Below are 27636 nucleotides of genomic sequence, written 5' to 3' on the forward strand. Positions count from 1 at the left end.
TAAAATACAGAGAAAATGCACTTACTACAATCTTATCTCTGAAGTCAACATAAAGAGAAAGTAAAACAGAGCAGCATTTAAGCAGGTGTTCAAGACAATAGAGGAGAAACACATGGCTTAACGTGTTTAACTGCTCAATGAATTGTAAAGGCAGTAAGTCCAATCAATGTTTTTGAAGCAGAAGTAGGAAACCAACAAGGGTACACACTAGTGAGAGGGCATGAGAACAAATCGGAACTTCATTTCTGACTGTTTATGGAGTTGAATAAGATAAGCAACTCCAAAATAACTGAGGTTTTAGGTTTAAAAGACTATGTATCAATAGAAATGAGATTAGGAAGGGCAAATTCAAGAGTTCTGTTTTGAAGATTGCTGAGTTTTAAAAACACAATATCTAAATTTAAGTGTCTACAAATAAGACTTGCAAAACTGATGCTCAGAAGAAAGATTACAGACTGAAAGAATAAATCTGGGACTCATCATAAGGATATCTCCATAGGAAACCATAGGGTTCCCAAAGAAAAATATATAAGAAAGCAGGAAAATAACTGGCTAGAAATGAATCATAGCAAAAACTCACATTTATGAGTGGTAAGGAAGAGAAAGATATGCCCATAAAAGGGAATGGGAAGATCTGTTATTTGTTTTACTGGTAAACCCTCCCACTTGAAATAAAGGTAATACGGTGTTGAATTACATATTAACAGGTATCTTTCCCCAATAGGGCAAAATCTCTAAGAGCACTGTGTTTGATTGCCTTACCCAACCTCCATGCTCTCTCTTTCTAGACTTAGGAGAAGCTAGGATGTCGGATACAAATTCAGTTCTGTAAATTAGACAGACCTGTGAGAGATCTGGAAGGTGAAACTGAGGTAGAAGCCATCTTCCTGTACGTTATTAGCTATTTCTGTGACAAGAAAGTCCCTAGAAATGTAAGATTATCCTTCCGCAGCATTCCACTGTCTACCCTCCACCCTCCAAGGTTCTGAGGAGTAGTGGTTATAGTCACACCTATTTGATATGACTCCCTACTTCCTGGATTATAGCTTCAGGTGTCTATTCTCTAGGTTCCTGAGGCTGCAAGGCAGCTGAGGTGGTGGCAGAAGTTTCTCATTTTTAGTGTACCATAAAGTGGTGGGCTCAGAAGTAGTAGCTTTCCTGGTGTGTAAGAATTTATCATTTCAGAAGTCATTCAGGAGGCTAAGCCTAGAACCACTTCTGATAATTACTTAAGCACCCAACTTCCTATATTAGATCCCTTTTAATTTAGAGTATGTGGAGTGGTTTCTGTTTCTTGAATAAGCACAGTATTTGGTATTTGAAGTACTTGTAGAAATCAGACCCTCATAATAGTCAAAGATGGGTATCTGGGACTAGATAAGTAACTGGCTGGATCTGAAGGCAGTGATGACCTACCCACAACTAACAGAAAATTGGATTCTCACAGTCTGTGCTATACAGGAGCAAAATGATTACTTAAATTGTCACCTATGGTTTTCTGAAATGAATAGCTAAAATGAAGCTTACTGGGAGAGACCGCCATGATGGGAATAAGACAAATAGAAGGTAGAGTGGATGGCTGCTCCTGACTCCAAAGGAAAATGACAACACAGGATTTTAAATTATTGGCTCGAGGCACCAGTCAGACAGTGGTACTCCAAAACTGCCTTCAAATAGTCTTATCTCTTGCAGACATAGGGCTGTCATCGCTGAAAGTCAGAGAGTCTAATCTTGTTAAGTTGCTGAATTACAATGTATGTGGTTAAGTTAAATTCCCAGCCTCACCACTGTCTCCTCTGTGAAAGTTAGGATGTTTATGGAGAAGAAAAACTAGAAAGGAGAGTGCTTCAGTAGATTCAAACCAAAGTGAGCTACTCTTGCCTGAAGAAGCTTTTCCTCAGTCTGAAGAGGCTGGTCCTGTCTTGCCTGGTGATCCTATAATGAAATCACCTTTCATGAAAGAATGAAAATTTTTCTTATATTCAATCCATCTATTTCTTACCCCTTTCCCCTTGCCAACTGCCTCAGTACCTAGAATGAGATTTAGAAGGCAGCAATCCCTGAATGTCCCAGGGAGACAAGTACAAAGTCTGACCCAGGACAAAAAAATAGAAGTGCAAGTCCTTGCAAATTCTGTTGGCAGTAGGGTTGCTAGATAAAATACAAGATACTGATTAAATCTTAATTGTAAATAGGTAACTTTTTAGCATAAGTATGTCCCAAATATTGAACAGTATTTATTAATATAAAAATATTCATGTTGGTCTGAACACAAATTTAACTGGGCATCTTACATTTTCCCTTCTGAAATCTGACAACCATCATTGATAAAAATGTAGAGAGTTGGGTACAGATTCTAAAGGTTCTGAATAGGCAGGAAGGCATATCACATTAGATTTCGTGATATAATTGATAATGTGTCAATTTGGGTGAACATGCTAAAAAAAAACATGGATTCAGATGCTAGCCTGAACATCTGGAATTAGCTCTAATATAGTGATTCCCAAACCAATATCCCAAACCAGTATCAACAGCACCACTCAGGACCTTATTAGGAATGCAAATTCTCAGGCTCAACCCCAGATCTACTGAATTAGGAACTAAGGGTTGAGGTTTAGCAATTTGAATTTTAATAAGCTCCCCAAATATTCTTAAGAAATGTCCTTGAAGCACACAGCCAAAAGACTTTTTTTCCTCTTCTGTCAGAGACCTTTATCTGGGTGACTAAGCCCAGGGAAAGGGGATATACCCAGACTTTCCAGGAACACTAACTCTAAACTAATGTTACTCCCCGGGAACCCAAAATGTTACTCTACATTCTACCAACTTGAGGGGAAGCTTTTTAGGGATTTGGCAATAAAAGAAAATTAGATCCAGTGGATGTACGCAACTATCTGTAGTTGAAGTTTCCCCAGTTACTGGAATATATGTTTGGAATAGAAATACTTTGAAAATAGCAGAGTCCCCACACTAGTTTCCTGAACTCTTGAAAGATACAGGGGTAGCAATTTTTTTTTTTTTTAGGGGTAGCAATTACATCAATTTCCTCGATTAACTTGCATATCTGGTTTGTGAAATGGGTTGTAGGTAGAGATTTACAGTAAATTACTGTGAACCTAATCAGGTGATGACCCTTACTTGTAGATTTCCAGACATGTCCCTGTTACCAGCATACCAGCATAAAATCAGCATCATTCTTGACACTTGATAGGCAGCTATCAAACTAGAAAACTCTTTTTATCCCTATCCCCAAAAACAGAGCCCACCAGAAGTAATTTGCTTTCATCTGGCAGGGATGATAGTATATGCTTGCTGTCTTATTTCAAAGATATAAACCTCTCTGGCTATCACAATTCCACCGGTTGTCACATTAATGACATCAGGTTGATTGTACCCAGTGGTCAAGAATTTCAGTTATGCTAGGTACCTTGATAAGTCACATGTATGTCATGGAGTGGGAGAGAGAATTTATGAAAGTTCAGAGACTTGTTACATTAACAAATTTTCTTTGGGTCCAAAAGTCCCCTGCATGTGAAGAACAAATTGCTTCACCTTATAACCTCTATAACTAAAATGTAGGCCGAAGTTTGCTGAGCTTTTTTAGTTTTAGAGGTAACATATACAACATGTGTGTGTTCTACTCTATAAAGAGTATCAGGTATGGTGTCAGATTTAAGTAGGATCCAGATCAGGGGAAGGCTCTGAAACTGCTCCAAAATGGAACCACATGGGCCTTTGTTCCTATGGACTTAAAAGTACTCAAAGTGCCTGCAGTAGATCCAAATGTTGTAGAATGCATCTGGCACACTCCAACAGGAAAATACAGTGGAGCTTTGGAGCAGAGCCATGTCTTCTTCAGACAGTAACTAATCTCCTTTGGAAAAACTGTTCTTGGCTTGCTTATAGAGACTGAGATTCTAACCACAGAATATCAAGTGATCATAAGACCTCAAGTGTTATCTAATATACATACCCATAAGTTGGACAAGTGTAAGAACACTCTATCATCAAATGAAAGTGGTATTGAAGCAGTCAGCCTCAAGTGAATCCTGAATACCCATGTGGGTTGTACAAACAGATGGCTCATATTCCCACTGCACCTACTCTTCTGGGCTGTGTTTTTCCCTCCAATCATACCTATGGCCTTTGGGGAATTCCCCATGACCAGCGGACTGAGGAGAAAAAGAATTCAAGGTTGGTTTAGAGATGGTTTTTCATGCTGGCACTAGTTAAAATTGGTTTGCTAAGTCATTATATCCCCTCCTTGAGAGCAGAAAGAAATCTTACTATAATCCAAACTTCAAGCAGTGTATCTATCTGATTTTCACTTTATGTCAAAGTTAAGATGATGAGTTGGGGCGCCTGGATGGCTCAGTTGGTTAAGCATCCAACTGTTGATTTCAGCTCAGGTCATGATCTCAGGGTTGTGGGATCAAGCCCTGCACTGGACTCTGGGCCCAGTCCATAGTCTGCTTGAGATTCTTTCTCTCCCTCTCCCTCTGCCCCTTTCTCCATGCATGCTCATTTGCTCTCTAAAATAAGTAAATGAATAAAATCTTTAAAAAAAATGGTAAGACAAATGGAACTACACCAAAAGATGAGCAGTTACTAACTGCTGGCCTAGATGACCAAAAACTTGGAAAAAATAAAATTGGAAGATTGGTGACAAGGTCTAGAGAAAAGGTAGTGGATGGACCTCTTAGAATGGATAAAGAGCATGAAGCTATTTTCATTTTATGCAAATATAGATTAAAGGGTAATTACCACAAAAAGATTCTCAATGATCAAGGGATAAAAGGACTCTGTATGCTGATGAACATATTGCCTATTATAAGTGGAGGTTATGAATAGGTCCAACAACATAGTCTGATATATCTGTATCATTGCTAAGTCTTCAGTCTGTCAATACCTGAGATCAACTCTGAGCTTCTACTCTGGCATCATAACCCAGGGAGTGTAGAGTCATCCGCCAAGTAACAAGTTAAAGATTAATTCCTTTTACCAAGGAAAAGAGCAGTGATCTCTCTATTCTAGAATAGATAGTTTATCTTGGATATGGATTTATCACCTCTGCCCATATTGCTTTGCCAGTACCACCATCTGGGGAATTACTCCCCATTATGGTATCTCACACAATACTATTCTGCTACACAAGAAGTGAGACAACAGACGTACCCCACAGGATTTGTCAGTCTTAGCACGAATCCCTTTAGCCCAGAAATAGCTGATCTTACATAATGATGGAATGGCTCTACAGAACACGCTATTTTAAACCTACTCTAAGAAGATACCTTAAGAGTTAGAGATTCTGCACCACTGGCCAGTCTATGGTACATTGTTCACCACAGCTAGAGTATATGGGTCCAGAAACCTAGGAGCTGGAGTGGCTCTTCTATAATACTTAATGAGGTGGCAGTGGCTTCTTATTCCTATATGTTTCTAGGGGTGGCATCAGAGGTAGCCATTAGCACAATGACCAGGGGTTATTGGGACTTATTATAAAAGGCAAAGCCTAGAACCTTCAGTCATTCCGGTACTTTCTAAGCACCAAAATCCTTGTATGAAATCCCTTCTGCTTGAAATTTCTAGAGTGCTTTCTGTTTCTTGCACTTAATCTTTGACTGACATAAAAACTGACTTTATCTATTAAGTCTATGGCATCCAAATTTTTGCATTCTGATCCAGTCTTTATACAAAGATACCATTTTGAAGTTCTACCTACCAAGTAAGTTAATAACGCCATCATTGTAGCAAGCAAAAAGTTTGATAAGATCTTTGAAAAGAAGCATAAATGCAGCATTTATGACACCATTTGTTAGCTCATTTGGATGCACCTAGAAAAAGATAAAAATTTAATATGTTAATTACATGTCATCAAATGATAATTTTTCTCAGAGCATGTGAAAATGTCTAAAATGATTACTGAGAAATTAATCTATAGTCTACAAATGTTGTATAACTCTTTTAGTAGTAACTCTACCAATGTCAAAAGATGGACTGCAATTTTTTTTTACTTCAATTTCAGTCAAGGAAGTTACTTCTATCAATTTTAAGATATATATACATTCTATTTGATCAATGATTCATAGGTCAATCAAATCTAACTTCTGAACATCTAGTCTTTGTTACTTTTATCATGATATATATATATATATATATATATATATATATATATATATATATATATATATATATACACACACACAAGCGCTGTTCTTTTTCCCTCTAGGACTTTTCTCCCTTAAGACAGAACTGTTTTTAAGGGCAAGAAAAGCAAAGAAAAACAAATGAATAAAGAGGAAAAAAAGTTAAGAAAAGCAATTGCATAAATATCTAGTAAGTCCTTACTATAAAATCCATCAAAAAACAAGATGCTTTGCTGCTTTTACTGAAATTTCAAAAAGAGATGGATGTTGTAACTAGGACTCAGTTATAGATTAAACCGTATGATCTTAACAGAAATTTTAAGTCACTAATAGATGGAAATCTTTGTTCCAGGCAACCACCAAAACAGAGGAAAGCTAACATTGTGAGTTAAGAATCTTCTTACATGTCAGAATATTTTATTTTCATGAATCAGATATGTTTATTTGAACTTTTCATTTTGAAATAACTGTAAATCCACATGCACTTGTAAAAAATACAGAGATTCTAAGAACCATTTAACCAGTTTCTCCCAATGGTAACATCTTACAACACTACTGTACAATATCACAACCAGGATATTGAAATTGGTACAAACCACCAGTCTTGTTCAGGTTTTCCCAGTTTAACTGGTACTCGTGTGTGTGTGTCTGTGTGTCTGTGTGTATGTGTGTAGGAGGGCTAAATATAATTTTACCACATGGGTAGCCTAATGTATTTATCACCACACTCAAGATAAGGGTATGGTTTTAAGAAACATGTCATATTGGTATTGCCAGGAGGAAGGACCATGACCAAACAAAAATAATGCTCTTCAGTGGATGGTGTCATTTAAGCAGTCTATATAAAATGGCTTCTAATAGCAGGATAAGGTATTTAACTATTTATTTAGGCTAAAGATACATCTTGCAGCTATTTCACCCTGTCAAACACCAAAGGAGAACATCATCCTGCTCTGAACACGAGGTTCCAAGAATGTCCCATTCATATCTTTCCATGACCTAAGTAAATGCCTGGGAAACCACTCAGGCAACCTGGATAACCAGTCATCTTTACCATGCTAAAAGCCGACATGAAGTGTTCAAGTAGGTCATCGAAATGAGGGAGACCTCAATCTGCTTCGTGAGTAGATTCCCAGCTTTATCTGTAGCCCTTCAAACAGAAGACAGTACTAATCATGTAGGACACATTTTCTAGTACGATACATACATCAAATTCAAGCAGTGCATCAATTTGTCCCTGCAGTATTGGCATACTCTTCAGGAGCTTTTCAGGAGCCATTGTCCTCATTACACCATCCGCCCTACAATTGTTTTAAAAAAAGAAATAGATGCAACTTCCTTGTATATGGAAATTTAAGACCACATGCATTCTTCCAAGCTGTGCCCCTTCCATTTCCCTGTTAATCTCGTGGGATGATTGAGCTATTAAAAGGCTGTAGTTGATTCCCCTCTACATTACTTCCTCTCATCGATTCTTGTTCCTCAATCACATGGGCAGTGCTTTCTTTCTTTCTGCACTGACCTCAGGAAGAAAGCAGTGTGGTATGGATAAAAAGAGATCAGTTGAATTACTGGATGGGTTTTTCCATATCTATAATAGAGGCGTAAGTTTTGTGAATGCCAGCTTGTTTGTTTTTGAGAAAGAGAGCACATGTCTTAAAAGTGCAGAGTGGTATATGCTAATAACTATCAAGGGAAGAAAAATGCAAGATGATATGCACAATTTGGACAAAAGGAGGTAGAGTTTAACTAGCTGTGGAGGACACAACTGGAGGTCCATGCCTGAGGGTGCATCCCACAGGGCACTGAAGCGAGTGCCCACCTACAGGCCTCTTATGGAGCCCTCGCATCCAGGGATGGTTCAGTGTGGCATTATTGAAATAGTTGAGGAAAATACCCAGCTCATGTCAACAGGCTAAAAAATGCCAACTTCCAGGGTCTCTCCCATTTCAAGGGTGGGGAAAGCATCCCAAAGTATCTTTATATACCCATAAAAGAGTGCAGAGGTTTCTACAAAGGCTATGGACCCACTGCAGAAAGGCCACAATGCAGCTGGGCATGTCAACATTGGTTACCCAGGGTCAGAGGAAGACATGTAAACTAGAATCATCTATAATGTGAAAGGGATGAAGTAAAAATCTTAATTTTATAAAATGTTCACCCACAAGAAACTAATTTATTTTGAACAGGCAAGTTTATATTGTTCAGCACCATGATAAAAAAAGTAGTTCAAAGCTAAGGCTGGGTCAGTCTTAGAAAAATAGCGTTGTCTTTTTGTGTGAATTCTTGAGAGTAAAATATTAAACATTCTGCAATACCCTGCCATTATTTCAAGTCAGGAACATTATAAGATTTATGGCTGGACACTTCTGATTAAATTCAGTATCTATTTAGAGGGAAATAAATGATAACGATGTTTCTGTTTCAAAGGGGTTTTCTTAATCCATGGTTAGTATTAATAATCAGTTCAATTATGGTGTCTCTGTGAGTGTGAGAGTGTGTGTAATGCTAGGGCATTATTACTTCTCAAGAACAGATCTCTACCACATACACAGTTTAGTTTTACCTCAATCAAAACACAAAGAAATAACTATTGTGAACTGAAGCCACTGTTCTTTAAACTTTGAAAGAACTTTAAATTCTCTCTCTTTAAAATTATTTAAAGGAATATACATGTTAACAATTATGAATTGATTTTAACAAATAAAATGTTATACCACATCAACTCTAGGCAGCTAATCAGATTTTCTGCATGAAAATATAAAGTAATGCATATTACAATATCCAGCCTAACTTCAATAATACTATTGGGTCTCTTTTTTCAGGTGATTGTAAACTGGGCCTTCATGACCAAAATTTTTGGTATTTAAGCTTAGTTAAGATAAGTCAAGTATGCCTCAAAGACTTACTCTGCTCAAATAAATATGAGAAAGAAAAAAACATACCCTTTCTTCACTCTGGCAAAATCAAATGCCATCTGTCTGTAAGAGAAAGCCTTTTCATTCAAATATCTACTATAGCGCCTTATGAAGGTAGACATATCATAACCTGGAAGGAAGGGCAGAAGAAATAAAACTAATCAATAAAATACCTTCAATTGTGCTTTGCTTAGTACCATTTTTTTTAAACTCCCCAACTGTAAATAATGCTAGGATGAGGTCAATAAATGTACCAGAAAGGTCTCATTTAAAAGCCTACTGAAAAAAAAATCCTACTGCAAGAAAAACTTTAGGCATGAGACATTCCAAGACACTTCAATTTCGTTATGCTACAATCCTTGTACAGAATCTCTTTTCTGATTTTTCCTTGCATTTTTGTTCACCATTTCAAATAACAGGCTGTTTTAGGCTTAATACATGTAGCTATCTGAGAACTATCCACTTGCTTGGTGTACTTGCAACCAATAAGGATGATAAATGAACATATATGACTGTATTAAAAAAAATCCAATATTAAAGAAACAAAGAATGTTTCATTGGGAAAGTATTTTTCATTTCATTACCTTTTTTTTATTTTTTAATTAATTAATTAATTAATTAATTAATTAATTAATTAATTAATTTATGATAGTCACAGAGAGAGAGAGAGAGAGGCAGAGACACAGGCAGAGGGAGAAGCAGGCTCCATGCACCGGGAGCCCGATGTGGGATTCGATCCCGGGTCTCCAGGATCGCGCTCTGGGCCAAAGGCAGGTGCTAAACCACTGCGCCACCCAGGGATCCCCCGTTTTGTACTTTCATAAACAAATGACTATGGGTCTAGAATACTGACTGTTACAGTAAATACTCAAAAAGACAAAAAGCAAAATTAGAACACAATTTATATGCTGAGTTCTCTAACAGTTAAATATTTTAATGCTCTACAAAGTAACTATATAATTACTTTTACATTTTTTCTTAAATACAACAGAACTACCAGCTATACTAATTATAGATTAAGAACCTAACCTCACTTCAAAAAAAAAAAAAAAGAAACAAAAAAACAAAACCTTGCATCAAAAGCATTATCCAAAAAATTAGAAAACATAAATATTCTCACCATGGGATCCACTTTTATCCAAAAAATTGCTGAGATTGAACAATGTATTTCTAGAAGCCAAGTACTGAATAAATCTCTGAAAAACAAAAATCAGAATTAAAACCAGTATTTCCAAATCACCCCTTTAAACAATTGCTGATACTAAGCGATATTACAAATTCTCTTTATGATTTTTTTTTTTACTCAGTTATACAGTTTCCTAGTCTACTGACTTTCTCTAAGGAAAAAAGACCAAAAAGTACTAGCTGAATTAGAATTAAGTTTTATGATTTTTCATTTTTTATATAACAAAGATTGCAATTTAATATGATTCAGTAAGTACCCCATGTAATACGGGTAATTTTTATTTCATTAATATTTTCCAAGATTAAGCATTTTTGTGAAAGCAATTTTCACTTAAAGGTGCAAAAGACTGTTTCTAATGGGATGAATAATTTTATTGTCCCTTTCTCCTAACATTTTTGCCCACTAATACATTTACATGAGATATGCCTTTTAGATACTAGTAATATTTAATATTTCAATGTCTCCCAGAGAATGTCTAACTTAACATTTAAAAAAATAGCAAAATAGAATATTAAAATTGTACTCTGGACGATATTGAGCCATATATCTCCTCTTCTCCTACTTAATGAAAAGTAAAAGAGCCCTCCATAAATGCCTCCCTCCCTCACCAAAAAAAGGAAAAGTTTACTCCATTTACCTCATTTCCATGCACCATGAGATGATGTGTTGTGACTAAAGCTTTAAATACAACCACCCAGCTACTGTTTGTTGCCCGCTCAAAGAGTGTGTCAGCCATCTGAGGAATATTAACATTGGTCTCATTGGTAGCCTGGATCAAATCTATGAAAGTACAAGAAATTCAACAATGATATTAATCATTACATATGAAACTTCATTTCAAATTTTAAACATTTAAACCTGTTTACTAAAATAGGAGTCCCCAAATTGCTTTCACAATAGCTACCAAATTAAAAAAAAATAAGTGGTAATATTTTTACACATGCACACATATACATGATTTACCCAATGCATTTATTTTTTCTTGAGTTTATTTTTTTTCCATTGAATTCTCTTCTGTGTCTTCTGAATTTTATGTTTTCTCGTACTAATGTCATTCTTTAAAATTGCAAATTCCAGGAAAGCTAAGCCTCATGTTAATTCTCTTTTCTCATACAATTCCTCAAACATGTGGACACTTATTCTATACACCATTTGAAGGCAGTAACATAAGTGTATTTTTGTAAACATTAAACAGCTAAACACATACTTCACTTGGATTTTGATGGGTGCTAATAAATATACTTGCCACCCAAGTGGCAGAATGAGAGCAAATAATTTAAAAAATTCTATTACACTTACCTAAGCTTCCGAAGAATACCATGAATGCATTAAATTACTATTATGTGACATCAGTCTATAAAAGTAAACCTTTATAATGTATTCACTGTCCACATTTACGTATCAAATATGTACAATTCCAGCTATACCTCAGAGGAAAAGTTTTGTTTATATAGTGGCCAGGGTGGGCTGCCAGCATTCAGAATAACTGGTGAGTGCTGTCAAAAAGTTATCTGAGGCCAAGTTCAAAAAGGGTGTTGCCTGTGTTCTCCTCTAGGATTTTGATGGGATCTTGTCTCACATTTAGATCTTTCATCCATTTTGAGTTTATCTTTGTGTATGGTGCAAGAGAGTGGTCTAGTTTCATTCTTCTGCAGGTGGATGTCCAATTTTCCCAGCACCATTTATTGAAGAGACTGTCTTTCTTCTAACGGATAGTCTTTCCTCCTTTATCGAATATTAGTTGACCATAAAGTTGAGGGTCCACTTCTGGATTCTCTATTCTGTCAACTTTATGGTGAACTAATATTTGACAAAGAATGAAAGACTATCCACTGGAAGAAAGACAGTCTCTTTGAAGACAGCATCTTCAAATGGTGCTGGGAAAATTGGACATCCACCTGCAGAAGAATGAAACTAGACCACTCTCTTTCACCATACACAAAGATAAACTCAAAATGGATGAAAGATCTAAATGTGAGACAAGATCCCATCAAAATCCTAGAGGAGAACACAGGCAACACCCTTTTTGAACTTGGCCACAGCAACTTCTTGCAAGATACATCCATGAAGGCAAGAGAAACAAAAGCAAAAATGAACTATTGGGACTTCATCAAGATAAGAAGCTTTTGCACAGCAAAGGATACAGTCAACAAAACTAAAAGACAACCCGCAGAATGGGAGAAGATATTTGCAAATGACGTATCAGATAAAGGGCTAGTTTCCAAGATCTATAAAGAACTTCTTAAACTCAACACCAAAGAAACAAACAATCCAATCATGAAATGGGCAAAAGACATGAACAGAAATCTTACAGAGGAAGACATAGACATGGCCAACATGCACACAAGAAAATGCTCTGCATCACTTGCCATCAGGGAAATATAAATCAAAACCACAATGAGATACCACCTCACACCAGTGAGAATGGGAGAAATTAACAAGAAAGGGGAACCCTCCTGCACTGTTGGTGGGAATGTGAACTGGTGCAGCCACTCTGGAAAACTGTGTGGAGGTTCCTCAAAGAGTTAAAAATAGACCTGCCCTACGACCCAGCAATTGCACTGTTGGGGATTTACCCCAAAGATACAGATGCAATGAAACGCCGGGACACCTGCACCCCGATGTTTATAGCAGCAATGTCCACAATAGCCTTATGATTTTCTTAATAACTTTTTTCTCACTTTATTGTAAGGAATATAGTATATAACACATGTAACATAAAAAATATGTATTAATTGATTATGTTACCAGTAAAGCTTTTTGGTCAACAGTAGGATTTTGGAGAAGTCAAAAGTTATGCTCAGACTTTTGACTGTGCTGGTGATCAATGACCTTAACCCCTGAGGGGTTGCTCAAGGGTCAACTGGTACTTCCTACAGCACAGTATGACCTCCTTGGAACAATACGACAAGACTTCTCTTACAGGCCACAGCTACCTTGCAGAGAACAGCATATGATACTCAGTTACAAGAGAATCCCATGCAACAAATGCAGAGAGACAGACTTATCTTTTTCCTTACTCAAAATGTACACTCAGTAATCATTAAACTATATATTTGCTTTATACTTTTCTCTATTTTACAAAAAAATAAGGTTTAAAAAAGTTGATACTGCATCTCTGAAATGAATTCTAGACTAAAGGGTATCAATAACTGTTCTGAATTATAAATGGACCAGATTAGGTTTACTTTTTACTTTATTTTAAATTCCAGTCATCATCTCTATTCATTTTAACATCCTTCCCTCAATATTTTTCCTTTATTAGAATTCTACTCATCCTTCCGGAAATCTTTCCTGGTCCTTTTTAAAATGCAGCCCCATGTGGCCTCCTGCTGCTTTGAAACCTGAGGCATTTTGTTCCTGGTGCGTATTCAGGTTAGATGTGTATCCATCAAAACTTCCTACCATACCAAAGCTCCTTGAGAATGGAAAGAATCACATCAATGTCTGTTTTCTGTGTAGAGCTTTGCAAAGCACTGTGCACAATAAACTGTTGAGAAAATGTTCGAAACCTCCCATACTTTAACCAAAATATAGCAAAAAGTTCTTTGAAAAGGAAAAATCACTAAGCAGTAACATTGTTTTCTAAGGCTACATTATGGGACTACTTTACACTTGAAATTCTGTTTCTATCACAAACTCTTCTATTCATTTATTGAACTGGGCTCTCGGGATACAGAAACATACTGCTGGTCAGAGAAGACAAATACCGTTCAGATAATAGAGAAAGCCCTATAAGAAATGAGTAAAGAGAGGCAACAAGAGAGAGTAAAGAGAGCTCAGGTCCAGGGACTAGCTTAGCCCCTGTCTAGATGTACAACTTGGCAAATTAAATGTCTCTTTGACTTAGGCCCTTATCTTTAAAACGGGAAGTAATAATCACTACCTTTTAGGACTATTATAAGGATTGCAAAGTGTCTGAGCATAGTAGGCACCTAAAGTAAATGTTTGTAAATACTGTTATACACATACTACATTATGAAAACAGAGCAGAGTAGTAGGAAAGGCTCCATGGGAGAGGAACCTAATGTCACAGCTATGCTATAGGAGAGGAGTGAGAAGGACATTTTTACCAAGTGTGCAAAAAGGAGAGCCCTAAGACATGGTGTGTTCTTGGAGAACTGTGGTGGTCTGGGGCCTAGGAATGTGTGGGCAGGGGGTGGGAGGAACATAACTAAAAAGCTAAGGGATGACCACTGAGGGATTTCACACATGACTTGAAGAGTTTGGACTGCACCCTATGGACCAACAGGAACCCTTGGAAGTATTTTAGCAGAGAAGTAGAAGACTTTCACTTTTCTAGTCAACCACATCATTCAGCGACTACTAAATTCCATCTGCAAGGTAAGCAGAGGCATAGAATAACGAATAATTACCTTTGCCTGGAAAGATATACTAGAAGACAGGAAAAAGAATAAGTTAGCTCAGTGAGAGTTAGATGAGGTGAACCTGGCTAATGAACAGGAGTGGAAATAGAGGGACATAATGAATGGAGCAGAAAGATATTCAGTTCAGGAGGCTCAACTGATGGGATTTCCGGGTGTGCAAATGGTATTAGAGGGGAAGGGAAAATGAATCACGAACAATTTCAGATTTCTGGTTTGGGGTTCAGTAAATGCTTTTTGTTTTTACTGAAAAGGGAGGGAAGTTGGTTTCAAAGGAGACAAGCTATTTTGAACACAAATATTTGAAATAGCTGCTGCAGATCTACGTTGAGATGTCTGATAGGGGACTAGAAGCATGTTCTAAAGTTCAGGACAAACATTTAGCCTAGATACAAACTTGGGAGTCATCAGAAATGAAATGGGAGCTGAAATCATGTTAGTAGAAGAGGTAACCCAAAGATCCTACAAAGAAACAATAGAAATAAATAAGTAAACATGTAAGGATCAAAGCTAAGAAAGACCAACATTTAAGAGATGAATAGAAGACGAGTGAAATAACAGTCAGATGGTAAACAGAAGCCCAGGAAAGTGAAATAGTGAAAGTCAATTAAGAAACAAGCTTTGAAAAATTCAAGACGCAATTAGGGAATCACCAATGTCAAATACTACAGGGTCCTCACAAGCTGAACCCCAGGAACAGAATATGTACAACTATGGGACTGCTCCCGTGGGAAGGAAATAAAGCTCAAGTATAGACTAGATATAAAGGGGAGAGTTTCAAAGAAAGGGTTTTTGTTTTTGTTTATATGGTTTAACGAAGGGAGACATTTAAGCACGTTCAGGACTGAGCAGGAAAAGCCAAAAAGAAGTGAGGGTAAAAGGAGAGTAGAGATCACTTATGGGAAAGTCTAGAGGCAGAAAGAGCTCTAGAATTCAAGGCTCAGATGTCAGAGTTAGCCTCAAAGAAGAGGGTCATACAACAAGGAGAGGTAAAGACGGGTGCTGGAGTGGAGACGGAAGAATGACCAGATACAATGCTACTGACAGGTATACTCTTGGTGAAGCAGAAGATATAAATTGTATTAAATCTTGACCTTGGGATCCCTGAGTGGCTAGCAGTTTAGCACCTGCCTTCGGTCCAGGGCCTGATCCTGGAGACTCGGGATCGAGTCCCACATCGGGCTCCCTGCATGGAGTCTGCTTCTCCCTCTGCCTGTGTCTCTGTCTCTCTCTCTCTCTGTGTCTCTCATGAATAAATACATGGTCCTGGGAGTGATCCTGGAGTCCCGGGATCGAGTCCCACATCAGGCTTCTGGCATGGAGCCTGCTTCTCCCTCTGCCTGTGTCTCTGCCTCTCTCTCTCTGTGTTGTCTCTCATGAATAAAGATTTAACGAATAAAGATTTAATTTATTTATTCATGAGAGACACAGAGAGAGAGAGGCAGAGACCCAGGCAGAGGGAGAAGCAGGCTCCATGCCCAATATGGGACTCGATCCCGGGATTCTAGGATCATGCCCTGGACCGAAGGCAGGCACTAAACCACTGAACCACCCAGGGATCCCCTAAATAAAATCTTTAAAAATCAATCAATCAATCAATCAATCTTGACCTTAAAGTAGTCATCTTTTTAATATTCTGTGTCAAGGGTTGGCAAACTACAACTTGCTGGGCAATCTGGCTTGCTTCTTGTTTTGTAAATAAAGTTTTATTGGAACACAGCCATGCCCATTTGTTTGCATATTGTCTAAGGCTGCTTTCATGCCACAGTGACATAAATGAACAGTTACAACACTCAACTCAAACTAAATTCAGTGGTCCACGAAGTCTAACATTTACTCTCTGTCCCTTTAGAGAAAAAGTTTGCTGATTTTGTTCTGTCACTAAATGGGAAGTGTGCATGAAACACCTCTGATGTATAACATAGATTAATGGCTGTCTCGAGAAAAAGCAATTGTGTGTTCGAATTGTAAGCTGAACTAACTACTCACATAGACCACTATTTTTACTTGAAAGAATGACTGATAGACTTCAATCCATGGTAGTTCTGACCTGGTATTCAGCTCTCAACAATAAAGTGAGCCTGTCACATCAAAGAAAACAAATGACAGTACTGATTGCCAATGATAAAATTCAATCTTTCAAGTAAAAATTGGAATTTTAGCAAACTTGTGTCTGCTACAGTAAGCTTCACAATTTTCCAGTTTTCTGATAAGACTGTTGGTGACATTAATGAGTATCACTTGTTGATATTATATAATGAAATACAACAACATTTTGGAAGACATATCTCAGTGAACTGGTATTTTTTAAATGACTAGTATGTAAAGTTATAAAACAATACATTTGATTAATTCAAAGTAAAGACAAACTAATACTAATGGATCTTAATGTAACAGAGTACATAAAAAAATCCACTGATGTAGTTTCAGAATCAATACTGTGATTTAAATTTAAGAAACTATCACTTAAAGAGTTATGGTGTATAAAAAATATTAAAAAGTGTATTAAAAAGTATTTAAAAAGGATATCCACAATTTTCTGAAAAAGCTATTAAAATAGTTCTCCCCTTTCCTACTGTGTATCTGTGTGAGGATGGATTTTCCCTATATACTTCAACTAACACAAATATCCCAATAGATTGAATACAGAAACAAATATGAGTGGGATCCCTGGGTGGCGCAGCGGTTTAGCGCCTGCCTTTGGCCCAGGGCGCGATCCTGGAGACCTGGGATTGAATCCCACATCGGGCTTCTGGTGCATGGAGCCTGCTTCTCCCTCTGCCTGTGTCTCTGCCTCTCTCTGTCTCTCTTTGTGACTATCATACATTAAAAAAAAAAAAAAAAAGAAAGAAACAGATATGAGCATCTGTCTTCTATTGAGCAAGACATGAAAGAGAAGTATTAGGATATAATACCACTCCTTTCATATTTTTTTTGCTTTGGAAAACAAATATTTTCCTTAAAAGTATTATTTGTATTAATATGTCAATAGATTTACTATTGCTATTTTAAAATAAAAAATATTTTAAAATTTCCTCAGTTTCAATTTCTAATACATTAAATATCTAAAGATGTAACTTACATAAATGAAAGTTCTTTGAATTCCTCAATAATTTAAAAGTACAAAGGTATCCTGAGACCAGTTTGAGAGTTGCTATTCTTAGTATGTATCTAAAAAGAGAACTGCTAGGTTGTAGAGTATCCACATATTTAACCTTACAAGATGTTTTTACATAGTCATTGCAACATTTATATTCTCACTAGTAGTTTATAGAAGTATCTACTGCTTTACTTGCTCACCAAATAAAGGGTTTCTATTAAAGAATTTCAAAAATTAAAACAAAGAATAGAGAGAAACACAGAAAAAAAGTTCTTAAAACTGTAAGAATCTAAATGCTGAATACCTGTCCTTAGAGTTCTTTAGAATTCAAAGTGTTAGCTGAACTTGGGGAGACAGATCTGATATCTTTTAAAAGATAGGTTTTAAAATAGCTTTATTGAAGCACAACTGACATACAAAAAAAAAAAAAAACCTAGACGTTTAAAGGATATTTTAAGTTTTGACAAACATGCATCCATAAAACTATCATCAAAATCAAAATAATGAACATATCTATCACCTCCAAAGTTTTCCTGGATACTTTCTATAACTCTTCTTTCCTACCCCTCACCATTCTTTGCTGCTGTACCTTAGCAACCAACAATTTGCTGTCAGCAATACACAATCAGTTTGTATTTTCTAATACAATAAAAGTTCTCTAATAAGGAGAATAGTCCATTTGGGGGGTGGGGAGGCAGAAGAGACGTTCTGGCTTCTTTCACTCGGGATAATTATTTTGAGATTCATCTAGCAGGTATCAATAGGTCCAATAGTTCATTCCTTCTTATTACTTGGGTATATTGTGTTATATGGACAGAGCAAATTATTCATTCACCTATTGATGGATATTTGGAATGACTCCAGTTTTTGCTTATTACAAGTAAGCTGCCATGAACATTTGTGTACGAGGATTTGCATGAACATATGTTTTCAATTCCTTGGGTTACTGCCTAGGAGTAGACTGTTTAAATCACTTCAAAGTAAATATTTAAGATACTGCCAAACTACTTCCAAAATGGTTGTATCATGTTACACTCCCACCAGCAGTGTATGGGCAGTCCAGTTTATTTTTTTGCCATTCTAACAGGTGTGATATGGCATCTAATGATGGTTTTTCTTTGCATTTCTGTAATGGTACTAATGTTGAACATATTTTTCATCTATTTTTTGTTACTTTATTTGTCGTAGGCATAAATTCTTTGCCCATTTTTATTGGACTGTTTCCTAATTATTGAGCTATTTTGGATCAAGTCCACTATCAGATATATAATTTGCAAATATTTTCTCTAAGTCTATGGCTTCCCATTTCATGCTCTTAACAGTGTCTTTCAAAGAAGAGATATCCTCAGTTATGATGAAGTCTTATCTACTAAGTTTTTCTTTAAGGGTTCAATGCTTTTGTGTCATATCTAAGAAATCTTTGCTTGAGTCAAAGTCACAAATATTTTCTCCTGTGTTTCTTCTAGAGGTTTTATAGTTTTAGGGTTGTATGTTTATGTATGTTTAAATCTATAATACATTGTTAATTTTAATAAATGGTATGAAGTATGGATATAGGGTTTTTCTTTTTGCACGTATCAAACTGTTCCAGCACCATTTGTTGAAAAAATTATTCTCTCCTACTCTTCTTTCCCACTTTATACCTTTCTCAAAAATCAATTAACCGGGCAGCCCTGGTGGCTCAGTGGTTTAGCGCCGCCTTGAGCCCAGGGCGTGATCCTGGAGACCCGGGATCAAGTCCCATGTCGGGCTCCCTGCATGGAGCCTGCTTCTCCCTCTGCCTGTGTCTCTGCCTCTCTCTCTCTCTCCCTGTGTCTGTCATGAATAAATAAATAAAATCTTAAAAAAAAAATCAATTAACCACATATCTTGGGGTCTACTTCAGGACTTACTCTGTTCTTTTGATCTATCTGTCTGCTTTTATACCAACACCACACTATCTTTGTTAATGTAAATTTTAATAATTCTTTAAATCAGGTAGTGTTAGCCCTCTAACTTTGTTCTTTATCAAAGTAGTTTTTGTTTTTTTAAGTCCTTTGTATTTCCATTAAGTTTTATAATGAACTTATCACTTTTAACAAAAAAATGTCTGCTGGGATTTTGATGGGGATGGTGTTGATTACATAGATCTGAGGTGATTCGGCACTTTAGCAATACTGAGTCTTCCCACTATGTACATGGTCTGTCTCTCCGTATATTTAGATCTGCTTTAATTTGTCCCAGCAATCTCATGCAGTATTCAGTATACAGATCTTACATATATTTTGTCAGGTAAATACTGCACACATTTTGATGATATGGTAAATGGTATTGTTTCTTTTTTCATTTCAATTTCTAATTGTTCATTGTGAATATTAATACAACTTACTTTTGTATATTGACTGTATCCCACAACTTTGCTTAACTCATCAGTTCTTTTTTGCAGATTATATCATATATTCTACAGAGATGACATTATCTCTGATAAAGTTAGTTTTTACTTCTTTGCAACCTTGATAACTTTTCCTCCTCCTCTTGTTTTTTTTTCTTTATGGTATTGGTACTGGCTAGAATCTCCATTGCAATTTGAAGAGTGGTGAGAAAGAACATGTCTTTCTTTTTTCCAGATCTTAATCAGAAAAAAAATTCAGTTTATTCAGTTTTTCACTAGTGAATGTGATGTTAGCAGTAGGTTTTTTACAGCTATCCTGTGTCACATTAAGGAAATTTCCATCTATTCCTAGTTTTCTGAGAGTTTTTGCTATAAATGGATATTGGATTTTTGTCAAATATATTTTCTGTATCTACTGAGATGATCACATTGTTTTTATTTTTCTATTACAATGGTGAATTAATTTTATTCTTTTACTAAAGATTTTATTTATTTATTTGAGAGAGAGAGAGAAAGTGCAAGGCAGAGGAGTAAAGGGAAAAGCACACAGAGCTCTCTGCAAAGAGCACACAGTCCGACTTGGGGCTGATCCCATGACCTTGTGATTATGACCTGAGCCCGATCAAGAGTCGGACACTTAACCGATTGAGCCACCCAGGTGCCATACATTGAGTATTTTCAAATGTGAAACAAGCTTTGCATTCTTGGGATAAACTCCTGTGGTCATGATATTTTATCTTTCTGCCATTGGATTAATTTGCTAAAATTTTGTTAAGAATTTTTATGATCGGGGTGCCTGGCTGGCTCAGTCACAATGTGTGACTCTTGATCTCAGGATCGTGAGTTTGAGCCCCACACTGGGTGTAGAGATTAAATAAAAATTTGTTTTAAAAAGAATTTTTATATCTATGTTCATGGGGGATATTGGCCTATAGTTTCTTTTGTAATACCTTTGTCTGGTTCTGCAATGAGAATAATGGGGTCTTAAAGTAAGAATTCTCTCATCTTCAATCTTCTAGAAGAGTTTGTATAGAATTGGGATTATTTCTTTTTTAAAATATTTGGTAGTCTTTTGGGCCTGGAGTTATCTTTGAAAGAATGTTTCTAACCACTGAGTCTGGGTAGCTTGTGCTTTTCAACACATTTGTCTTTTTCATATAAGTTGTTATACTGGCTTCAAGTTGTTAGTAGCATTCCCCATATTGCCCTTTTAAGGTCTGTAGAATCAGTAGCGATGTCATCTCATAATTGCCTGTTATTGGTAATTTAAGTCTTTTTCTTTCTGATCAGTCTGGGTAAAGTCATTTCAATTGTATGAATCTTCCTAAAGACTCAGCTCCATCTCTGCAATTCAGAGGAGGCCCCAATTTAGGTGGGGTCCTCCATCTTGTGCTACAGTCTGGACCCCCTCTCTTGACAGTAAGCTGGGACAATCCTAGAACTCACTTTGTTCTCCATCTCACAGGGATCACTGAGCCCTAATGCCTGATGTCCAACAGTTATTTGATAAAGCTTTGTCCAGTTTCTCGGTTGTTTCAGGCAGGGGGGTACAGACCCTGTTACAGACCCTGTTACTCCATCTTGCCACAAAGTATAAGTCTTCTTTTTTGATAGTTTTAAGTAACTGAAAATATGTTAGAAAATCCCTCTAAGGCAAGATAATCAACAGAATAAGAGAATAAAAGAAATAGATATGAGTGGAAAAAGGACTTTAACTTTGGAGAACTGTAAAGAACTGCTCACTAAAATAAGAAAATAGCGATAAACCTGAATAGCTCTCAAATTTGTGATCACTTACTTCTTTTTCCACTACTACATGAGACTCTCAACCACTTCCAGCATGTCAAAAGGTAGCACATGACAGGGTCCTTGTTACCTCTTTCCTGGACTTCTCTATAAACTGTTCTCTAGCCTACAACTAGCCTCCAGTCTACAACTAGATAACTTGTGGAAAAACAACTGGCCAAGTGTACACTTATGATCTTGGCAGTTACCTACTCACCAACCCCCCACTTCCTGCTATCCACTGAATTAAATACAGTTACCTCAATCCTGAGTTAAAGAGCTCCTATCAGAAGGCACAGTTACTTTCCTACCCTTTTTTTACCATCTGTACACCAGCAACATTGTATCAATACCTTTTCATGGTGTTCTTCTTGCCTAGAATGTCTCTGCCTTCACTCTTTTGAGATCTCATCTTTTAAAGTCATCTCAAATACTATAATCTCCAGGAAATCTCTTCTGATACCGCCCTCAAATGGAGAAGAGACTTCAGTTCTCTCTTTCATGCAGGGTGGGGCAAAGAACACTGACCTGGGGCCAGAGACCTGGTTTACAACTGAACTCTGCAACTTATGGACAAGTTAATTTGGCCACTCTGTGGCTCTATATTTTAACTAGAAATTGGAGTAATATGAACTACCTTACAGGACACTGTCATGTGTGCTAATCTTTACACACCTTCATTATAGGCCTTATTACACAAAATTATAATTGTTAATTTACATGTCTTTGCTCTCTTGGAGCTCAGGGTCCAAAAGGTAGGAATGAGGTCATATCTATATCTCTTGATCCCTAGTCCCTAACACAGGCTCTGGCATATAAAAGACACTCAGTAAATGACATGGCTATGACTGGCTTAGCATTCTGTGCCTCAGTGTACTTTCATACTAAACTGATAGTGGGTGGTAAAGGTGTAATTCTTTCCACAATTCTTACTGGATACAACTGGATCACCAAATTAGAGTTACTTTCTATGTCATGGATTTATATATACTTTTATCAGCAGCCTAAATTTAGAAAGGGAACTTATGTTCCATTTTTAAATCTCTAAGTTTAATTTCAAGATTCTTGTCACACCCCACCAGAACTGCAATTTTCCTTAGACTGAATGTCAGAAAGGGGAACAAAGATTGATCATTACTTTATCTTACAATCATCTTCTAAATTCACCCCCCTAAAAAAGAAAATGAGAAGCTACAGAACAATGTCCAGTGATACACTAATATAGATTTCAGAAATAACATCTCAGAGTATTTGCCACATGATCTAACTTCGATGTAAATTCATTAAATGTTCTTTTAAATTTATATCTTTTCTTCTTCTCTACTCTCTCCCTTTCCTCCTACTAGTTAACAACATTGGAGTGTTCAAACATCTGAAAATAGAAGGCGATCTTTCAAATTTGAACAATACAAAAAGATAATGATGCAGATGGTCTGAGGTTGTTTGGGTTCAGTATAAAAGGCAGACATTAATGATTGCCTCATCAATACCTATTTCCTTCTCTCTTCTTCCTTCGCAGCAAATGCCACCCATTCCTCCTGCCTGGCCCACACATCAGAAAAGCAAAAATATGCCAGATACATGCAATCCCTCTTTCCCTTGTAGCTAGACATGGACATATGAGGGGCAGTCTGTTTGGTCACCATAGAAAACTTTTTACTTTGAAATAAACAGCATTGGGATCCCTGGGTGGCGCAGCGGTTTAGCGCCTGCCTTTGGCCCAGGGCGCGATCCTGGAGACCCGGGATCGAATCCCACATCGGGCTCCCGGCGCATGGAGCCTGCTTCTCCCTCTGCCTGTGTCTCTGCCTCATTCTCTCTCTCTCTGTGACTATCACAAATAAATAAAAAATTAAAAAGAAAAAAGAAATAAACAGCGTTTTGTAATTAACAGAGTGGAAATAGGCCTCCTCTCCTTGAAGAATACAGTTGTGTAGGCATGGGACATCATGTGTATGCATGAGACATAATGGTCATCTTGAGATGGGAGTGAGCTGGAGACAGCAGTGGGGAAACATGAAAAGCACCTGGGTCTGTGTTGGTGCTGTTGAGCTGCTAATCAAACCCTGGAACTGCCCCACCTCCAGACTTGTTAAGGAAGATAGTAAATTAGCTTATTAATTTCCGACTTGGGATATTCTGTTACAGCCAAACAATCCTAAGTGATACAAACTGCAACAAAACACAATAGAAGGAATGAGGCCCATGACTTCTACAGCGTCTTCCAGCTTTAGTATCATTTAAGTATCTCCCTGCTTCTAAAAATCACATTATTTCTGCTCTTTTACAAGTTCAACAACCCCCAGCAGTGCCTTCCCTTAGATTAAGGGGTCCTTTGTGTAGAAGCTCTGTTTCAGGTGAGTTGGTTATAGGAACTAGGAGAAAAAGCACAGATGAAAGGATCACATTTTGGGAAAGAAAAAGATAACATCCTTCTGCAATGCAGAAAGAAGACCTAATAATGTGAAATAATTTTATAAAATATAAATTTTGCATATACAACTTCTGAGGCAGCATGGGGAAGAATGGAAAATAATCAGAACAAAAATATGAAGCAGGTGGTTAGACATCCCAAAGATTGAGGAGAGGTGCTGGGAGAATTATGTCCACTCTAGGCAGGGCTGGGCATGTAGAATGAAATGGCCTCATGAGGGTTGAGGTGGGAGCAATGCCTAACGGAGAAGCACTGAGAGCTGCATAAATGACAGCAAAGGTGGGACAGCAGGAGTGAGAGCTGATGACCCTCACCTGTTAACTGTAGACAACAAGGCTGAATGGAACAGGAACCAAAAGAATAAGTACTAGTGGCTTTACAGAAATTGATGCGGAGCAGTTTGCAAATCTGCCTGATATGATGAACAAAACTTAACAACAGTATCCTTCTTCAAATAAATACTCCTTTAAATAAAAATGCATGAAATGTGAGCTTTAAATTTTTTTCACTTAATTTAGTCAATATAGATACATAAAAACTTTATTTGTATTTTTATATTACTACAATATGAACTTTCTAAACTAGGTAAACTATTTTTTTTTCATCTCAAAGAAAATTATGTATACTTTATGACTTTTTTGTAGTCCTTTGTACTACAAAAATACCCTTCTTATACTGTTTGTTCCTCTATAGGATTTTGGCAGGTTCAAAATAAGGAGATGCAGTATACAGCAGAGTTAAGTCATTCAGTTAAGGTTTTGGAATGAGACCAGATCCATCCAGTTCAATTACCATCTGTTTAATAACTGTGTGACCTTGAGCAAAGTTGCTTCTCTTAACTTCCATTTCTGCATTACTATGATAGAGAAAATAATGGCACCTATCTGACAGCTGTTTTATTAAAGTGGGTAAGGCAAGCAAAATCTAGCAGAGCCTGATACCTAAGGGATGGACATCAAAGCATCTATCTATATATTTACATATATACGTAAAAGTCATCAGTATATAAATAATAAATGTTTATATATAGATATACACATAGTATAATCCACACTAAGGGTTGGATACACATAATTCTAATTAGATTCACTGTCTGGCCACATGTATCAAAATAACTTGGCATACTTTGTTAATTAATTTCATTCATTCATTAACAAATATTTACTGAATGCTTAGCACATGTGCAGCAGAGATAAGTACTGTGATAGAAAATAAAAATAAGGGGTAGAGAATAATACTGGGTACTATTTCAGACAGGGTGACGAGAAAAGGCATCCTGAAGGAAATAACATGTAAAGAGACCTAAATGCAGCAAGAAAAGAAAGAGAATCTGTGTAGAGGAAGGCATGTGCTTTTTTTTGTTGTTTCTCTTTCTACCCACTTTACCCTACTCTGTCATTCTCTTCTTGGACTTCACTCTTAGCCGCAGAGAATGCCACGCCTTGTGTAATGTTTGAACTACACCCAAAGGTATGTCTGTTGTCTGTGGGGCACATAAAAGGATGTCCTCAGAGTTATGTCAATCATTTAAGGCATCATGGCACTCTATACTCTAAAGTGTTCTAAATATGAGTCAGTTTGAGGGGCAGGCATCAGAAACTTTTCAAAGTGAATGTTATAAAATTACTATGAATCCTCTGACCCACTGGAGTAAAGGAGATACTGCCTCCTCAGTGCAGCATCATAAGTCACAAAGCTTCAAGGAGCCAGCTTAATTGCCCAGCCACCTGCCTGCATGAATCTGAGTCCAGGGCCATGTACCATACACTACTGTGTGAGATTAGGGTCTGGGAAATAAGTACGCAATCCATGTGCCAATACTGCATCCTCAGTTCACTCTAGTTAAGACTCTGGTGGTAGAAAATCACTAGGACAAAAACTGAAAGTCTATCTTTTTGTCTTTTAGGATTCATACACAGCCTGCTCTGGCATTAACCATGTAACGTTTAAGCAAGTCACTGGATTTCTTTAGCCTAGAGTCTTCATCCAAGAGGTAGAAATAATCATATATGTCCACTAACCATAATACTACATTGCTTTTATGTTTTATTCTCTTGAGTGTTTTCTTATAAACCATCACCTGGTTCTCAAAAGAATTCCATGCTTTAAGAAGCAGATGACAATTTATATGAACAGAACTTTAAAAGGACATGTAGGTAGTACTATAAAAAAAAGTAGGTAGTACTACAGATGTGGAAGATGACATTTGTAACAGGCCACTGAAACAGAAGATCTTGGTGTTCTGGGCAATCCACAAAGAATGTTGAGCCAGTTCTCTAAGTTGGCAGTAATTGCTGGAAGGATGGCCTCTGCTGACTTTGTTGCCAGGAAGATTTTAGAAGATACGTGTGGTTTGGGTTTCTGATTTCCTTCTACTGCACACGATGATCAACTACTTGTGTCTAGTCTTCAGGTGCATCAGGTAAATTCACTCATGTCCCATTTACTTCATGATCTTAAAGTTCTGATTTTGTTTTTTCACAGAGCCTAGGTCTAAAAATAATCATAAGGGGTTTACATTTAAATTATTACAAAACAGTATTCTAGGGGTCTCAAGAAGAATTAGGCACGTTAGTAAATGTGCCATATCCCAACACTCATCAACCCCTAACCTAAATTCTTCATGCTCTGACTACAGCCCATCACTTCCTATTCTGTCCTCAGAAAGGACTAGCCACCTCAATCTCAGTTAACTCTTTACATTCGACACCTCCTTTTAGAGTGTTCTCCAGGCTATAAAGAAAAGCAGTATTTCATAGTCAGGACCCATCAGCAGAAAGAAGACATTGGTTTTCTGTTCCAATCAAGCTCCCTACCAACATATGTGCAGCTTATGTTTCCTAAAAATAAACAATATCCCAAAATGGCAACTCCTGCTGCAGACACTCAGGACTTCTCCCCTTTGCTGTAGCTATAGCCTAATCTCTAGAATGTCTCCCAAAATCATATCCATCTTTCACTCCAAGGCTAGTACAGGGCTAGATTTTACCTACTTTCCACTCCTGCCTCTCCCCTAGGCAGGATTCCTCGGCAACACTTTCCAACGTTATCCTATCTTCTTGACCTTAACTGAAGTTTTATTTTTATTTTTCAGAACACTTTATGGAATTTCCGAGAAGGAAATGTCCAAAAAACATCTAATTCTATTTTCCTTCTGTAATAGCAAGGAAGACAACTTTAGTTTTTAACACATTTTTTTTAAATTTTTATTTATTTATGATAGTCACAGAGAGAGAGAGAGAAAGGCAGAGACACAGGCAGAGGGAGAAGCAGGCTCCATGCACCGGGAGCCTGACGTGGGATTCGATCCC

The 27636-nt window shown here is 37.0% G+C and overlaps 1 protein-coding gene across 1 annotated transcript in view; it reads right to left on the bottom strand.

The window, feature by feature from the left end:
* The window catches only part of SNAP91 (synaptosome associated protein 91), a 138326-nt gene that overhangs the window by 79102 nt on the left and 31588 nt on the right, over positions 1-27636 (bottom strand). Inside the window, 5 exon segments of the mRNA NM_001194957.1 lie at positions 5723-5834; positions 7354-7447; positions 9092-9194; positions 10185-10260; positions 10888-11030. Coding sequence (NP_001181886.1) covers positions 5723-5834; positions 7354-7447; positions 9092-9194; positions 10185-10260; positions 10888-11030 — 528 coding nt within the window.

Source organism: Canis lupus, chromosome 12, assembly GCF_011100685.1.
Source record: "Canis lupus familiaris isolate Mischka breed German Shepherd chromosome 12, alternate assembly UU_Cfam_GSD_1.0, whole genome shotgun sequence".
NCBI lineage: Eukaryota > Metazoa > Chordata > Mammalia > Carnivora > Canidae > Canis > Canis lupus.